Raw genomic sequence first — 19,462 nt, 5'->3', positions numbered from 1 at the left:
ACCACATTTTATTTATCCATTCATCAGTTGATGAAGAATTGAATTGTTTTCACTGAATGTTGGTAAATGTTTAACAACTAGCAATCTGGGGGAAAAAATCCTGATTTGTAACCTTTGTTGATTTCTATACGTAAATACTCCCATCATGGATGACTGCAAGCTACATAATGTCACTGAACATGGAGTTGGAAAGAGATGCTGAAGTAGGCTCTGTGATCCCCTGCAAGCCAGTTCCAGCATACCACCTTGACCATCTTTACTGATGTTCCACTCATACCAGAGATGTGTCACATGCAGTGAGGTTTCCATACACTATCACTTTAGGATGATAACAATGATAATATAAAAGTAACACAACTGCTAACATTTACTGAGCACTTTCTATGTATCAGGCCCTGTGCTAATTGTTTTTTTAATTTTAATTCTTGATCACCACTATTTCCTTAGCAGCATCTCCAAAGTATCAATATTCTGTGGTTGATTCACTGTCTCCTAGGTGGTCTTCCTCCTGTTTCTTAAATTCTCCGAATATATTGCATCCCTCAACTCTGGCCCTTGCTTCCTCTACCTGGTACATTCTTTTTCCCAGATATCAACATAACTCATTCCCTCATTTCCATCAGATTCCTGCTTAGGTGTCCCCTCCTCAGAAAGTCCTTTCCACTATCATATCCCTTTATCTAACCTTTTGCTAAGTTTTGTTTTTTCTCACAGCACTTATCACAGAGTCCTTGTTTTGTTCACAGTTGCATTTTCAGTGCCAAGGCCATGTTCTTAATCATGCTAACTAAGCTGGGCAATTTGGTATTTTTGAATAAGAGCCTTTCTTCCTCTGTGTGAAACTCCTGGTGCTGTAGAGGAGTGTTGAGAAAACATTCTGCTCCAGTGCCTGCATCCCTATTACTAGCCTAAATCCTGGCACTGATAGGACTCAGCTGACACAGGTGGAAGACAGTCTGGTGACGTGGCTGAGAGTGTGCATCACTCTGGAGCCAAACTAAATGGATCTGCACCCCAGCTGTGGCACCCACTGACTGTGTATCTTGGGTATGATACTCAACTTCTCGGAGTTTCTCCATCTTTAAAGTAGGAGAAGACTCCCCACCTCATAAGTGTGTTGCAAGGATAAACTAATCTCTTAATTTAAAGTGATCAGTGCTGGGATGCCTGGGTGACTCAGTTGGTTAAGTGTCCAACTCTTGATTTCATCTCAGGTCATGATCTCAGGGTCATGAGATCCAGTCCTGCCTCTAGTTCAGCACTCATTACAGAGTCTGCTTCAGATTCTCTCCCTCTCCCTCTGCCCCTCTTCTCCTCCCCTACCCCACCCCCACCCTCACGTGCTCACGCGCATGCTCTCTCTCTTTCAAATAAATAAATAAAATCTTTAAAGAAAACCCATCAAGTGATCAGTGCTGGGCTCCTGGCTGAGTCAGGAGGTAGAGCATGCTGATCTCAGGGTCGAGAGTTCAAGTCCCATGTTGGGTGTGGAGCCTACTTAAAAAAAATAAAGTGACCAATACATAGCAAGTACTTGATACACCTTGTCTGCTTAGCTCTAAGGACATCTTCTGGCAGTGATCTTTACTTACTGTGTAAGTCATCTGTGTGTGCCTGCCACATGGAAGGACTGTAAAAGTCACTGCTTACTTCCTCTCTAGCTCTTTTCTATTCCCATATCGCTGGCATTCTGTAAGAACATGTCTAGATTGTCCTGCTGTCCCAAGGAACTGGATAGTTCCCAGTCTGCTTTTGTTTCTCACAAAAGAGGAGACCCTTGAGCATCAAGAAAAGTGTTATCAGCCTGCTGTTCTTTCCTGGAAAATCACCTACATTTAACCACTAGGCTTGGAAAAGGCCCAAGGGAAGCTTGATGTTATTCTCAGTTTAACTAGCTGAGACAAGCCAGATCTGGAGCATCTCTAGGTCTAGAGAAAGAAAAGCTTCCCACAGAGAAGAAATCCTTACCCACAAGACATAGGATGTTGGTAGGAAGGGAAGCATTGGTGGCCTTGCCAGATTGAGTGGGGAAAGAAGGAAGAGATGGTCAATCTCATGAAAAGAGAAGCCACCCATAACATGCAGGACTGGCTTGGAAGGAAGCCCCCTGAGGCCCTTAAGTCCACCTTGCTATATGCCCCTGCCAGGCAAGGTTGCCCTAATCCAAGGAACTGTGTTTTACACCCTCCCTCCATGTACACCTTTCCCCACTCTCCCAGGAGGATTAATTTGGTTAAAGTCATAAGCTAGAAGGGTAACTTCATTTGCTAATTTCGGGGAAATCCAGTTCCATTAATATTTACTGAACACCCACAGGAGCTGGGCAGTATTAGTGGGCAGTCCCAGGAATCCTAGAAACCAACAATCCACAGTCACATCCCAGAAAAATAATCCTCCCTTTCTCTGAGCATCCTCATTTCCTCGGAGTCAAGATTCTGGGTCTGATGCCTGCAAAAAACACCCAACACTTCCTCGTACTCCGGCTCCCACTGGGCTCCCTTGGGGCCTCCTGGAAACGCTGGAGGATTAAGGGGCGGGGAATTGGGAGGGCTGGGGAGGTAAGGAAGGGAGGAGGGGGAAGGAACAAGGTGCGTTTACCCCTTTAATCGTGTTCCAATCAGGAGTCGGCCGCGTTCCCAAGCGCCGATTCCGGTGGTCCAAAGACTCTTCCGGGAACCGCCGGGCATCCTGGGCGGTGGACTTTGGCTGGTCCGGCGCCCGAGCCTCCCTGCTCCCACCCCTTTCCTCCCTCCCGGCTCCGTGCCTCACTCAGGGGCGTGTCCTGCCCTACCTCCCTTTCACAGTGGTCCACTCATCCGCTTACAGAGGCAGCGGCGGCGGTAGCAGCCGGAGCGGGCACAGCGATAGCTCCGGGTTTCCAGACTGGAACTGTGGCCACGGCAGCAGCTCAGTGGGGGCACCTGTGCGGAGCAGGAGTAGCAGGACGAGGGATGGGGTTCTTGCCAGCCACTCTCTGAGCCCGAAGGAAGGGGCACCTCCCAGCTGGGCTTCCACTGCTCCGCAGAATCTCGCACAGAGCTGGGAATACTGGTGGGGGTAGACATGTGCAGGACCAGCTAGAGGGCTGGGGTAGGTAAACATTTGGTCCAAGTGTAGAGTGGCAGTGAAAGCTGTGTCTGGGACCATGACAGCCTCCCACCTGGACTTTGGGGAAGTGGAAACTTTCCTGGACAGACACCCAGAGTTGTTTGAAGATTACTTGATGCGGAAGGGGAAGCAGGAGATGGTAGAGAAGTGGCTGCAGAGGCACAGTGAGAGTCAGGGGGCTGTAGGCCCAAGGCTCGCAGTGACCAGCACCAGCAGCTTGGCTCACAGTGGTGACAGAGGCAGCGGCAGTGTTGGTGGTGGCACTGGACCAAATAGCTCTGCCAACAGCCAGCCTGTTCTGGGTGGCGGGGACAGTGGTGGGGTTCCCCTGAGTCCCAGCTGGGCCAGTGGTGGCCGGGACGATGGGAGCCTGCAGCGGAGAGCTTCTCATAAGGAGCTAAGGAAGAGTTTTGCTCGCTCCAAGGCCATCCACGTGAACAGGACCTACGATGAACAGGTGACCTCCCGGGCCCAGGAGCCCCTGAGCAGTGTGCGGCGGAGGGCACTTCTCCGGAAGGCCAGCTCCCTGCCCCCCACCACGGCCCATATTCTCAGTGCCCTGCTGGAATCCAGGGTGAATCTGCCTCAGTACCCCCCTACAGCCATGGACTACAAGTGCCACCTCAAAAAGCATAACGAGCGTCAGTTCTTCCTGGAACTGGTCAAGGATATCTCCAATGACCTTGACCTTACCAGCCTGAGCTACAAGATCCTCATCTTTGTCTGCCTCATGGTGGACGCTGACCGCTGCTCTCTCTTCCTGGTGGAAGGGGCAGCTGCTGGCAAGAAGAGCTTGGTCTCCAAATTCTTTGATGTGCATGCAGGAACCCCACTGCTGCCCTGCAGTAGCACAGAGAACTCAAACGAGGTGCAGGTCCCCTGGGGCAAAGGCATCATTGGCTATGTCGGGGAGCATGGAGAAACGGTCAACATTCCTGATGCCTACCAGGTAGGATTTTTGCATTGTCCCCCTTCCAGAGCCCCATTGGCTTGGAAGCTAAGCCTTCTGTTACCCTTTGGCATCCAGGAACACATTAATTTAGATTCTTTACAATACTAATCTTGCTACTTAAATTCCTTCTGAGTTTAGAGCAGTTAGAATGTTACTACACCATCTTTGATATAATGGTCTTTTCCTAACACACAGTGGCTTATGAACAGTTCATACATCACAAGGACTACATTTTGTACTCAATAATATCACATGTGTCTCAGTCAAGATTCCTTGTCTTTAAGAATATCAGTGTATGGTTTTAGAATGTATTTGTGAGGTGCTTGAAAAAAATGTCTCCTTCGGAATACTAGTGTTAAGCTTGAAGAAAATGGGACGTTGGTGTCTCTGATGTCTTTTGGGACTGTAATAAGTTTCATTCTCATTCAAAGTTGGACAGTAAACAAAGTACCAAACTACTTTCACATCCCTTAGCTTAAAGTTGCATACATTTCAAGGTAGGGAAGAAGAAGAGGAGGAAAATCAGAGGAAGAATGGGCCTTTTAATTGTTTCTGTTATTGAGTGTAGAAAGGTTGGACAAATAGATTATTTATCTTGAGGTTTGAATATAGCATTTTCTGCAGTCAGCTTTTAACAGGACTGAGCAAGTAGGTTTTTAGTTTGTGAAACAAGCAAATATGGATAATTTTTTAAAGCAATTCCAAAGGCAATCAGCAGGGTAAACATGCTAGTTTCAAGAGGAAAAGGAAACCCAACACACTGTTTTCTGGTATTTCTAAGCCTTTCATTTTCACGGCAATTTGAACTTAATATTAGATGCCAGAGCCAAAAGCCAGTCAGCTCTAATTTCTTTAGTGTCTATTCACTGAACATGATGAAACTGGATGTGCTTTCTATGAGACTTCTTCAGGGTTTGGAAGAATTGAAAGTTCTTATCCTTGATTATGAAAGTTTTGTGGTCATTTAATGAGCACTTTTTCCACTATCTAATAGAGCTACCTGTTTTTCTAGAGTTTGGTAGCTATTGATCAGAATAGCAAAAGTGGTGGGAAGGACACTGAGAGCAAAATTTTCTCTATTTCATCTGAAAGTTGACAATTTTATATAGAAAATTGACTAGCTTGGACTAAAACCGAGTTTCACATTTTTGTGAGGCGTCTGTCAATATAACATTTTCATAGTCAGGGATGCCTGTCAAAATACCATCTTCATTAAACTTTTGTTATTGATTAGATGCATTATTCATTATACCCTCCTTGAAGACTGGTAGTTTTAGGTCAGGCAACCAATGAATGAACCTTCACAAGTGTCTGTTTCTCTATGATCTTGGAAGGCCATAGGAAGAAATGAAAACATTTAACAATTGATATGTTGAAGATTCTGTAAGAAGTTGAACAATCACAAAGTATTTTCCTTTCCATTACTTCCACATTCTTACTGTGTTTTTTGGGGAAAAAAAATCTCTTCCTTCCTTGTTGGATGGCACTTGTTAGAGCCCAGAATTGCAGTCTATTCTCTTCATTGCCTTTACTTTTCTTGTTCTTTCCCAGTTGATATTCTCCTATTTCTATAGCCTTTATTTCTTGCTCTCCTCCTTCAACTCCCAGCTTGTATTTAATATTGTCCACATAACCATCTTTTCTTCCAGAGCAGAATTCCCAGCTTCCTCAGCAGTTAACTTGTCTTCCCGCTGCCTGGAATTGTGGCTAGAGGTGTTATCAGAGTTACAGAAAATCGGGTTTGTAGCAGCTCATATTTCCTCTTGGCCCTACTCGTACTCTGAAAACAGAATGTAAAGCAAAATTGGCTCTGATATTTGGAAGCTGACAGTGGGAAGGGAGAGTTCCCAGGGTGGCAGTGATGGCTATAGAGAAGACCAGGTTGTTGGGAGGTCTGGCAAAAGGCAGGTAGAGGGAGGGTGTGATATTGGCTGAGAATTTGAGATCTGTCTGTGTCATGCCTTGTCTTCATTTTGACCTGTTCAGAAAGTTTCTCTTTTCTTTTACCACTGGCTTCTACTATATATTTCTATATTTTTAACTTGGTGTGTTTTTCATTTTTTATGCTACCTTCTTAAAAAAAAAAAAAACTCCCCCCCCTTTTTTATTATGGTACACCATAATATGCAGTCACTGTTAGTGTGAACTGGGAGAATTTCTTAATCTCTAAGTCTCAATTTCCTCATCTGCAATATGGGAATAATAACATGGCAAAGATAAGATAATTGTTTGGAAAATAAAATGAGTATTGCATTACAGTCCCTAAAAGAGTACCTGCCACATTGCAATTGCTCAGGAAATTGTAACAATTTATGATGATAATGATGATACTACTCTGATAGAATTCTTTTTCTTTATCTCATTTTCAGTTGTTTTTCTCCTGACCGGAGACTGAGATGTGGACTCAGCACATTTTGACCAACCTACTCTTTCCCTGAGCCATGTTCCACACTTAAATTAAGTATTTTAGAACCATCTTTACATACAAGGAAGATAGAAATATCTACCCTCCTACCCTTTACTTCAGATTCCTCTACATGTGATTGATAACACTTGACCCTATCCTATCCTATCAAAAGTTTTATGCTTTGTTCCTTTTAGAAACTCATGCAATATAAATTTTTTATGGAGTTGTATTAATGCTGCATCCTTCCTCAATTCTAGCATTTCCCCCCATCCTTTCCATTTCTCTTATAGATATCTCTTAATGAAAACTGACAACCTTTAAAATGCATGTTTTTTTTTATCACAGTGTTGTTGTAATTCTGATCATATATAAACATTCTGAAGTTTCTTTGTAAAAAATATAACCATCCTCTCTGATTTTTTTATTACCTACTATGTTTTTAAGGTGTTTCTTGCTCAGATTCAACTAGCATTCTTTTTCTTCTTCAGGAGGTAAAATTTTTATCATGAGGAATTTCAAAATTTGATCATTTGAAAATTAGACTGATGATCCTCTCAGGTTCAGAATATGGGTGAGAGAAAGGCATTAAAGATACTTATGAAATTATGATAATAAGCATGACATTCTGGAGTCAAGAGTAGACTATTTAATGAAATACTGAAGTTGAATACAAGTTTTGACAGCAAAAACTCCTTAGTTTATTTCATTATTTTTCATAACTTTTCTCAATTCATCTAAAAAAACAGACTTGAAATTAGAACAAAAAAAATTGCAAGTGAAAAAAAAGCCTTTTAGCTATCCAGTATGGATCATAGTGACTACAATTTACCTTTTTTCCCTGACACTTATAAGTTATTAAACAGCCCACTTTAATATAGTAATGAAAAAATTGCCCTCAAGAGGTTGAAAATAAGAGCACTCAAGTAACAGGTGTTCTCTTTGAGATTATTCTGAGCATTCAGAATATAGCACTTTAAACATTAATAAAAAGTGTGAGATGATATTTTTGTTAGTGTTGATGATGATGATACAGGTGTTTGATGGGCTTTGGGTCTGAAAAGCAGCCAGGATGTTTTGTTAGGTGAACTGGGAGAGGAAAGGGGATGACGCAGAAGGGTTACAGGTGTGCCAGGCTTTCAGAAAACCTGATCTGTTTATACTACAGATTCATTTATTCATTAGTTCCAAAAAACATACACTGAGCGCCCATTTCACTTAAGGCCTGGGTAGGGGGACTGTGGGTATACAAAGGTGAGAGGACATGCTTTTTTGCCTTCTAAACACTTGTATTTGGGGCATATACTATACACAAACAAGTAAATACCAAGCGCTGTACTTAATAAATGTTGCAAACTAAATGGTTAGTCTCAGAGGAGAATGGAGCCCCATTATGACTGGCCTCATGATGGAAGACTTCATGGAGGAGGTGCCATTCAAGCTGAAAAAAGGGTTAGATTTCACCATTGGAGATGGTTGTGGGTTTGGGCTTGTGATCCAGGTGTAGCAAAATGGCTTCAGCAGAGACACAGTACTGAGCAAGCACAAAATGTGTATAGGGCACAGTGAGTGGTTTCATTTGGCCAGAGTATTGCCCATGCTATGGAATGAATATGCAAAAGTAAGATGAGGGCAAAAGAAGAAGGAACCTTGAATGCCTGACTAAAGAACTTGAATTTTACTAACAGTTGGTGACTAACAGTTACAGGGAGTCCTTAAAAACATTTTAGTAGGATCAGGGTGGTGTTTTGGGTAACCTGGTGGCAGTGGCTGAGGGAATTGAACAGGGGGAGGCTCAAAGCTGTGGTGATAATTAGCAGTCTATTATAATGGTCTAGTGGAGCCATGATAAACAACTGAACTAAAACAGGGACAGTGGGAATGGGTGGCAGGGGACAGATGGAAGATGTTCTGCAGGTTTGGAGTTGGGCTAGGAGGAAGAGAAAATAATACCCTGGGTGATATGGAAAAGGGTGATGCTGTTATCAGTAACAGGAAAAGAAGCTGGGTGAGTAAAGATTCTAAGTAGAGTCAGATATATAATTTGTGGAGTGTAATGCAAAATGGTAAAGCAAGAGCTTGGTTGGAGTTGAAGTTAATCTCTTCCCAAGAGTATGCTGCCTCAACCCACAACAGACATGCAACCCCCTAGTGATTTCAGCCTCCATGCCGAGAAACTCTGTACCTGGACTAGGGGTGGATAAGAGGCCCTCATTGAGTTCCTTGCCTAATTGGTCATAATGCTGCCAGCTCTGGGTGAGGATGACCACAGCCTTGCTCTTCTCTGTGATGGCATGGGGCATGCACCTGACCCTTCCCACACTCCCACCCAGATCCCAACCAGGAGCAGAGGGCAATGGCAGATGTGGGGTGTGGGCCTCTCCCTCAACCAGGGTGACATGGTTGTAGCCCTTGATCTCAAGGGGAGGGTGATGAGGTGAGAGGCTGGGGGAGGCCCAGGACACAACAGAGCATGGATAAATGACCAAGAACTGGTCCTGGGCAGGCAGTGCGAGCAAAGACTGAGTGTGAGCTAAGGCTTCAAGATTTGGGGTCATATGCCACTGTTCCATTGGACTTCACTTAGCACAAATTCAAAGATAAAATTGTTAAGAGTTTCATATAGCACAGCATTAAACCTCAAGCAGGGGCCCCCTAGGCAACTGCATCAGTCACGTGTCCGTGAAGCTGGCCCAGAGTCTGAGTCATTTTGAGTATTAGGTGGAGAAGTTCAATTTTATTTCAGCTAGTGTCTACTGCTTCCTTTCACATGGCCTCAGCTCCATTCTAATTAAATTTATGCCATTTTCAATGCCTGGATTGTGCTTTTCTATTTCTGTGCTTTTCATCCTTTCTGCCAGGACTACTCTTTCTCCATATTTTCTCATTCAAATCTTGTTTTGCCTTCTCCTAATATAAGAAGGGAGGAGAGCTGATTGCTTATCCTTGATGAGAAGAGATGGAAAACAAACAAAAATGATGCACAAAGTTGTATTTAAGGAGGCATTCTACTATACTGACATACTTATTATATGTATTAAATAAGAATATGAATAATGATATTTTATAATTCACTTTCATTGAATTTCATTTTAGAATAATCTCCATTGAAACAACTACATTTAAATGTGTTTGGCTTCCGAAGGGATTAATTTCATATATCTAGAAAATTCAGTGAGGAATATGCTTCATTCCCTGATGAGCCACTGCTGACAGACACGAGTCTATGGTCCTGTGATTGAGATTTTGAGATTTGCTTAAAAGGCAGATGTTGATCCCACCCCAACACTGGTATTAAAAGGAGTTACATGAGTTCTTATTTCAGCCTTGCACATAGTGTTTTAAAAATTCCCCTAAGCCCACAAACATGTTCACTAGCCCAGAACCAGAATTGATTTTGTGCTTGAAGCAGGAAACATTTGCTGTTTCAGCCCCTCTTCCTGACAGACACATGATCATGATAAACACAGTGACAAATTGCATTTGCTGCTTTGTACATGAGGATAGATTACAGAGAAATACAGTTCCTACAGAATCATGGGGAGGTAATTTAAGGTTAACTTAATTTTTTCCCCAACCCATAAGCTAAATGTTTACTAATCTGACCAATTTATTTTGGTTCCTGAGGTTTGGGTCACCTGTTTATTTACAAGGCTGGCTTAATTTGGAAGTTAGTGTTTCATGTTTAATATAGTGTTGAAAAGTCATATGAAGCTTTCCTCTGAAATAGCTTTGAGTTGTTTTACAGGAAAGTCAACAAGATCCTTGATGTCCACTACTTGCTACTTTAGTTACTTATTTTAAGGGTGGTGTTTTGCAATATAACCACATTCTTTTGGAAAGTGGAATTTGAATCATAAAAGAAGCCATTTAGTCATAAGAGAGTGGGTCGGGTTTCTAATATTTTAGGAGAAACGTTGGTTCCTGGCCATTTATAGGCATTCAGGCTAAATTTATTTTTATTTATTTTGGGGATTAAAATAGTAAAGAAGGTTTCCTGGTATTAAAAAAAATGTGTATTTTCTATAATTCCAGTGGTTTCTTATTAATTGGTTGGTTTCATTGACTGAACAGTGGTTATATATATTAATGATAAATTCTCTTTCCTATCATAACATATAGCTTTTGGCTACTGCAGATTTAGTACAAGAAATCTTTTTTATCTAAATGAAAAAATGAGGAAACTTTGAGAGCTTTTTAAGGGTGTCAATTTTTTTTTAAGAATTTAAGCATGATGATAGAAGAGAAACTGAAGCTCCACTGTGGGTTCACAATAACTCTATTTATGGAGCACTCATTATGAGCCAGGCGTTAGCTCATTAGCAAGCATTGGCTCTTTTAATCCTCTCCACGATTCCCAGAGGTAGCTATTACCACCCGCATCTTACAGAAGGAGAAACTGAGGCTCGAAAGGGTTGAGTAACTTGCTCAAAGTCACTCAGGTGGTGAGAGAGCTGGGATTCGAAGGGAGATCTTTGCACTGCAGAGCCTTCATACCCACCATCCCCCGTGTGGCCACTACTGACCGCTGACTATTATACGCACACTCAAAACTGTCCCTTTGCCTCCTCCTTTTCTCTGTCAGTTTAAATCCTCTCATCCCTCAAAGCCCCACCTCAGGAAGCTCTTGCTAATCTCTGTCCCATCCCACCCAAATTAGACAGGATTTCTCCCTCTTTGATCTTCTGTCATGCTTTAATGTGCTTCTTTCTATTTTCGTAGTTTTATAATTATTTGGATACTATGTGACCTCTTAACCATGAATTCCTTGAGATCAATATCATGGCTTCTTCATTTTCCATTCTGCAGTAGGTCACATATGGATTAATGCAAATCTATTCAACTAATGCAAATCTATACACCCTTTATGTGATCAGTTCAACCACCTCTAAGCACAAAGTTCAGCCTGTGCAGGCCATATAGATAGCTAAAGCAGGAAATTCATCCCCCGAGCACATCATTTACTCTTTAGACCTGATTTTGTAGATTTTTTTTTTTTTAAAGTAGGGCTATGAAGCCCAGATAACTGGACAGTTATCTGAACTGCCTGTCTGCTAATCAAATCTTCATATTAATTGTTGGACCCCTGTCTCCCCACCCCCCTTCATTTTTATTTATTTATTTATTTATTTATTTTTAAATTTTACTTTATTCCATGTGGAAACCATGGAGAAAATAGACTGCCGCTAGCCAGATACTAAACTAGCAACAGCCCACCGCCAGCTTCTTCTTGGCCAAAGCGTAAGATGAGTCTACGGTCACTGTTCTGGCTAACTGAATTTTCTAGCTTTCTCATGATTACCCCATTCATACAATACAACTTCTCGAAGGTAAAACACTCCTTCCAGGATAAGGTCTCACAAATGTTAGAATTTTTCTCTGAAAGTCCTTTCAGACGTGAGAGATTATATTGACCAACCTTGTACTTATTTATTTTTCAGGAACATTGCACTTCCAAGTTTATTGATTACATTTCTTAGGTTTCACATACTCTCAAAAGGTCTTAAAAAATTCAGCTTCTGAGATGGTTACAAACTACTCAGTCCAAGATGTAATTATTAGACGTCCATGGGGCATGTCCAAGTGAGAACCCTGTCTTTCGCTTCTATTCCCTATAGTTAACATCAGTAAACTGGGCTGCTTGCTACACCACCTCCCCAGCTGAAATAACAAATTATCGAATGGTAAACGATACAAGAGGAGGGTGCAACTACCAGAACCCTCAGAGAGAGTTACAGCTGTGGGAGAGGGGTCACCCAGCCAGAGCTATGGCCTGAGGCAGAGGAGATCAGCCACTGACGAACATGACCTGGAGGCGAGGGAGCCAGGAAACGTTCCCCTCCTCACACCCTCTTCTATCAGTGTCACTCAGTGGTTGAACCCAGGGTTGGTGGAAACCAAGAGGGCAAAGGGAGTCCTCCCCGCACAGCGATTCATAAGAGTCAGCCTTCTGGCACAGAACAGAATAGTGAAAGGTGGAAAGAGCATCTGAAGAGCCAAATGGGGACTATCTGGAGTCATCAGGATATTTCTTAGTTTACTCACCAGGAATGTGAGTGTGTGTAGAGACCAAGTCACATGAGAATATCCATCTTTTTTTTTTTTTTAAAAGATTTTATTTATTTATTCGACAGAGATAGAGACAGCCAGGGAGAGAGGGAACACAAGCAGGGGGAGTGGGAGAGGAAGAAGCAGGCTCATAGCGGAGGAGCCTGATGTGGGGCTCGATCTCATAACACCGGGATCACGCCCCGAGCCGAAGGCAGACGCTTAACCGCTGTGCCACCCAGGCGCCCCGGGAATATCCATCTTTGATCTGAACACTGAATTTTATCAATATATAGAAGATAATGATTGAAATCTGTTGAAAATGAGTTCAGAAATGCCATATTTGTATTTGGTTGTCTTGTTCCGTCCAAGTCATTTTGTCTATTCCCAATATACTGTTTCCCAGAAGAAGCTCCATGGGAGGCAGCCTGGACCAAACACACTTAACAGGGATGAGATGACTTTGGTCTAGTTAATGGAATATTTTCCCTAAACAACCTGATTAAGCCCATTTGTTTGAGGAATGGATTCAGCAGTTACTAATCATCTTGTTAAACTGTAAAAGCCATTAGCATGTTATAGAACGTGCTCTGGACTTGGAGATAGGAATCTTGAGTTCTCTTCCCAGTTCTGCCTTAACGTTTTCAGCTATGATAAAGATATAGTATGTCTGGACATGTCTACCCATATTATTTTGTAAGGATCTACTTATTTTTTTTTAAATAATGATTTTTTATTTTATTATGTTAGTCACCATACAGTACATCCCCGGTTTCCGATGTAAGGCTCGATGATTCATTAGTTGTGTATAACACCCAGTGCACCATTAGTTGTGTATAACACCCAATACATTCCCTCCTTACTACCCATCACCGGCCTATCCCATTCCCCCACCCCCCTCCCCTCTGAGGCCCTCAGTTTGTTTCTCATAGTCCATAGTCTCTCATGTTTCATTCCCCCTTCTGATTACCCCCCCTTTCTTTATCCCTTTCTTCCCCTACTGATCATCCTAGTTCTTATGTTCCATAGATGAGAGATATCATATGATAGTTGTCTTTCTCAACTTGACTTATTTCACTTAGCATTGTCTCCTCCAGTGCCGTCCATGTTGTAGCAAATGTTGAGAACTCGTTCTTTCTGATAGCTGAGTAATATTCCATTGTATATATGGACCACAACTTCTTAATCCAGTCATCTGTTGAAGGGCATCTCGGCTCCTTCCACGATTTAGCTATTGTGGACATTGCTGCTATGAACATTGGGGTGCATATGGCCCTTCTCTTTACTATGTCTGTATCTTTGGGGTAAACACCCAGTAGTGCAATGGCTGGATCATAGGGTAGCTCAATTTTTAACTTTTTAAGGGACCTCCACACTGTTTTCCAGAGTGGCTGTACCAACTTGCACTCCCACCAACAATGTAGGAGGGATCCCCTTTCTCCACATCCTCTCCAACAATTGTTGTTTCTTGCCTTGTCTATTTTTGCCATTCTAACTGGCGTAAGGTGGTATCTCAGTGTGGTTTTGATTTGAATTTCCTTGATGGCTAATGATTTTGAACATTTTTTCATGTGTCTGTTAGCCATTTGTATGTCTTCATTGGAAAAGTGTCTGTTCATATCTTCTGCCCATTTTTTGATTTGTTTATTTGTTTCTCGTGTATTGAGTTTGAGAAGTTCTTTGTAGATCTTGGATACCAGTCCTTTATCTGTAGTGTCATTTGCAAATATCTTCTCCCATTCCGTGGGCTGCCTCTTAGTTTTTCTGACTGTTTCCTTGGCTGTGCAGAAACTTTTAATCTTGATGAAGTCCCATAAATTCATTTTATCTTTTGTTTCTCTTGCCTTTGGGGATGTGTAAGGATCTACTTATTAAAACCAATATTAGATTCTAATGAGATAACAAGAAAGAATATTCAAAAGGATAAAGTAAGAAATTTAAGACTTTATCCATATTTTTAAATGCACAATCTAGCAGGCTTTATTCACAGGGCCTGGGCCTGGAAAGGTCCTTGTGCGTGAAAGGAGAACTTTGAATTAAAATGTGGTAGTACCTGTATTGACCATATTTTCTAATTTTCCATATTCTTGATGTTCTGATTTTGGGGGCCCTGATCCTGCAAAGACTGCCCCTCTTGGGGGTAACTAATTCCTAGAGCTAGCAAAGGACTCGCCTGCAAGTGCACCTGTGATATATAGACCAACCACCCGAAGAGCCCACATCCCCAACAATCTCCTTAATCAAACTCTCACACACCAAGCCCGAATCCCCCTGCTGATGTCACCCCAGGGCCAGGTCCCAGACAACTAGGGACCACCCCTGGAGTCCAGAGCCTGCTGAAATTCTTCACACTATCTAAAACCTAACTGACCCAGGGACCCTACCCTGCCTCTGCAATTTCTTCCCAAAAGAACCCCAGTAAAGGCTCTGGGCCATGTTCTGCCCTCTCCCTTTCTGCCTCCTGACTGGTCCTTCCCCATGGGGCCCTGCATGGTGTGCCTTGCCTCCTGTGTTTAGGGATCTGTGAATATAACCTTCCTCCTTCAAGACAATTGTTTCTATGTCTGCGTGTCTTATCATACTGGATTAAAACAAATCTCAGGCACATTTCAGGATAGTACCATACGTACATGATGCCTTATACATAGGTAATGATTGCTTTAAAATGTAAAGTAACCAAATGCTTTAAATGAATTTTAGACTGTCAGGATTTACTGGCCATTATACATATCATGCATTTGACAAGCATAGTTATGTTAATTTTTTTAAACAACTGATGAATATGCCTATTTTTCTGGTATAACATGTAATCCCAAAAGTATGCATTGGGTTTCTGTGCTATAAATTCCCCCATAAAGTCTTCACATTGACTATTTGTGCTTTTATTCTTGAAATCCTAAAGATTTTTTTAAATGACAGTATTTGGATCTAGTACTTGTAAACTAAATAAGTTGTAACAGCTGACATTAAAGGGTAAATGAATACTAAATCATGGTGCTTATAATCAAGCTGTAATAATTTATTAGGCTAGGTGGAATCTATGACACAATTTTATTTTAAATGTGGTGACTATTCACCAAATAAAAGATAGGCTTTCTTTATTTCATGTTTTTCTGTTTAGAAATGTTGTTAATTTTATGCTATGCATTATTCTTATACTTATGCTACCTATATTTATCAGATTGTCAGAATGTCTTAACCTTTACTTTTTTCAATTTAAAGAAATTAGATGTTACTCCTTTTTCATTTAAATGGTTATATACAATTTAATAACCTAATAGTTTCTATGGGTATTTGGCAACTTAATGTGCATGATTACATATTTAAAGTTTTAATAACATCTGTAATGGAATTAAGAACTGTAGGCTTGGGACATTGTGGGAAAGATTATCTCAGGGTTGCTAAGGAAACCAGTCTAGGTTTTTCTGCATAAATTCCTCTGTAAAGGTGAAGCTAGAATCCCATCTCTAATGGCCACCTTCATGGAGCATCTGCATTTCGCCCGTAGCTGCTGCTTTTTGCTTCTAGAGAACCACTAAGTGATAGAGTATATGTTTTATGCATCCGTTAAGGCTGGTTCCTTTTTCTCCTTCAGATATTTGAGAGTGGGTTCAGATTCTTCCCTTTCTTCCTCTTCTTTGAGCACTGGCTTTGAATGCCCAGGGCAGCCACAGCATCCCCTTTTTACTCTAGCCTAGAGATTAGTATGCAGGGAAGCAAGGAGGAAAGGAGCAGGTGGCAGTGAATGTGCCAAGCATTGACCAAGCAGGCTGAGGAGCGCAGAATCTCTGGAGAGGAGGCTGGTAGCACAGCTGGGATCCAAGGCATCTTTCCCCTCTCTCTTTGCCATCCATTTCTTAAATGAGGAAACAGAGAAGCGGCTTCTGATTTGGTCCCTTTATGTTTTCCATGCCTGCTGTGAGTCCCATTGAATAGCCAGAAAGGAACTGACACTCAGGGAGTGTGTACTAATTTAAAATAGAAAGGGCAGGAAAACATTTTTCCACCTCTGAATTAACCAAATTGAGATGATCTGCCATGTTAAATTAAAGAACAAAAAGGTCAGCAAAGGGAAAGAGGAGCCACTGTCATCGTAGGGATGTTTTATACCTAAGACCTTGAGTTTCTGTTGAAGAAACAACCAATTTTATTCTTAGAGATAACCTGGAAGGATCAAGCATTTATGTATGTAGTGATGTAACAAAATTAATAATTTCTTGTGGCGACTTTGTGAGACTGTATAATTTAATGCAAAATTATATGGAAATCATTTGATGAAAATGATATGGAAAGATATGAAGGTATAAAATGAAACAGATGTGCTTTCTCTCTAGCAAGTGAAGGTACAGTGTACTTCCAAACCACCTCCTCTTTTTATTCTTCTTTTTTTTTTAAGATTTTATTTATTTGACAGAGAGAAACAGCCAGCAAGAGAGGGAACACGGGGGGGCGGGGGGATGTGGGAGAGGAAGAAACAGGCTCCCAGTGAAGGAGCCTGATGCGGGGCTCGATCCCAGAACGCAGGGATCACGCCCTGAGCCGAAGGCAGATGCTTAACGACTGCACCACTCAGGCGCCCCTCCTCTTTTTATTCTAGACTGTTGATCTGATCCTCCTCCTTGAATGCTAACTTAACACTTACTACAGTACCTGGCATATAGTAAGTAGGTCCTTGGTGAATCATGTTATAGCCTTTGTTTTGTCCTAATAGTGACATGCCCTGATGATACCATTATGTAGCTTAGAGTGTCTTAACATTGGCACTATTGACATTTTGAACATTTTGGAATCCCTGGCCTCTACCCACCAGATGCTTCCTCGGTTGTGACAGTAATGTCTCTAGACACTTTCAGATGTCCCCTGGGGTCAAAATCCTCCCCTCTTTTGGAAATCACTGATGTAGGACAGTTGGGCAATACAAATGTACTGCCTTAAAAATAGTTCTAACTTCTGATTTGACAATTCCAGATCATTCTAAGGAAATTTTTATGGGTATGTGCAAAGATTTGTGTATATGAATATTCATGGTAGTGTTATTTATAATAGTGTAAGCTTATCAATCCAAACACCCAACTAAATGTTTGGATAAATAGATTATAGTACATCATAAAATGGAGCATTTAATCAGAGGAAGTTGCCCACAAAATATTAAGTGAATGAAGCATGTTTATAAAACAATAGCATCCCAGTTTTCTTAACAATAATAACAACAACAAAAGCGTGAGGGAGGGGGTTCAATTCAGAATCATACAGACCGAATTTGATTCCTAGTCCCAACCCCTTGAGAGTTGTATCATTTTACTTCTGCAATTGTTAGTTTGTGCAGCCCTAAAATGGGGATAATGATACCTATCTTAAAAGGTTGTTGTCAGGATTAAGTGGTATTATATATGAAAGGTGCTTAACATGCTGTTTGTTACATTGTGAGAACTTAGTAAAAGGTACTTGGAATAATGCATGGGGAAAGGCCGGAAGATGATTCATGAGAACATTAATAGAGGTGGGTTTCTTTTTCTCTTTTGTGTTTTCTTTTATGTATTTTTCAAAAATTTCCACACATGTATTTATTAATAGAGTAACTGTAGCTGCTTTAACAGATACACCTCGCAAGCTCAGTGGCAACACAACAGTAGCTTATTTCTTACTCTTGGGAAGCTCAGCAGCTCTTGTTGATTGATGGATAGCCGTCCTCCAAGAGGGCATTCTTTCCTGCCTCCATACCTACAACATGGGGCTTCAATGTGTGATCAGCAGATGAGGGGAGACAGAAATGGATAAACAACATGGGAGGATTTGTGGGTCAGGTCTGGAATTGGCACACATTATTTCCTGTTCCCATTTTTTGTCTTTCTATGCTCCAGAACTCAGGCATGTAGCCATACCAACTGCAGGGAGGCTGACAACTATAGCTTAGCCCTGTCCCAAAGTCGATCCCAGACCAAGAGCCATCTACTCATGGTATACAGCTTGAAGTGTAGGATCTGCAAGTGGGGAGCCATCCTCTCCAGCGGCTCCTCCGGTTGTCACAGGCTGAGTTCATGTGCGTGATGAATTTCTCAGAACAAGATTTGAGAGGGAAGGGGCGCCTGGGTGACACAGTGGTTGGGCGTCTGCCTTCGGCTTGGGGCATGATCCCGGCGTTATGGGATCGAGCCCCACATCAGGCTCCTCGGCTATGAGCCTGCTTCTTCCTTTCCCACTCCCTCTGCTTGTGTTTCCTCTCTCTCTGGCTGTCTCTATCTCTGTCAAATAAATAAATAAAATCTTTAAAAAAAAAAAAAAAAAGATTTGAGAGGGACAGCCAGCTTTGGAAAAGGGACCTGGAAGACATGGGGAGAGGATTCTTGCTGTTTTAGTTTCCATTGTTGAGAATGGATTGGAGAATAGGACTCTGTAGGCAGGAAATTTGCTGAGGAGATTGTTGTCTCTAATCTCAAAGGTCTAAAGTTTGGTTACAAGGGATGGAGCTAGACCTGGTTACATAATTTGTGGAACCCAGCAAAAAATCAAAATAGGGTTCTCATCATCCCTCCAGGCCAGCCACCCCACCCACAACAAATGGGCAGCCCCAAAGGACTGCAGCCTCGGTGCCAGAACACACATCATACCTGGATCAGGGGTGGGTGGGAGGACACCGCAGAGTTGCTTCCTGAACGTGCTATGGTATTGTCAGCATGCAGTGGAAACAGCCAGAGCCTTGCTCCACCCCAAGACACCACAGGCTCTTGATTCTCTTCATACGCATGCCCACAACCTCACTGGGAATGGAGGGCAACCGCAGAATGTGGGCACTCCGAGCTCAACCCCCATCAACCTGTTGTAACCCTGGGTAGAAAGAGGTAGAGGTCATGGGGCTGCGGTGGGGAGCAGGAGGCTGAAAACCCAACAGGAAGTTGGACTGTGTGAGCCCCCGGGGCATGCTCCATCAGCCTTCACGTACAAAACACAAA

At 42.1% G+C, this 19,462-nt stretch overlaps 1 protein-coding gene across 1 annotated transcript in view; it reads left to right on the top strand.

Annotated features, from left to right (window-relative positions):
* The first annotated feature begins 3,145 nt into the window (after nt 1-3,145).
* Nucleotides 3,146-19,462, top strand: part of PDE11A (phosphodiesterase 11A) — a 358,008-nt gene continuing 341,691 nt past the window's right edge. Inside the window, exon 1 of the mRNA XM_026492464.3 lies at nt 3,146-4,057. Coding sequence (XP_026348249.2) covers nt 3,146-4,057 — 912 coding nt within the window. The remainder of the gene's footprint in view (nt 4,058-19,462) is intronic.

The sequence above is a fragment of the Ursus arctos genome, unplaced genomic scaffold (assembly GCF_023065955.2).
Source record: "Ursus arctos isolate Adak ecotype North America unplaced genomic scaffold, UrsArc2.0 scaffold_1, whole genome shotgun sequence".
Classification (NCBI taxonomy): Eukaryota; Metazoa; Chordata; class Mammalia; order Carnivora; family Ursidae; genus Ursus; species Ursus arctos.
This window is presented reverse-complemented; position numbering and strand designations above follow the sequence as displayed.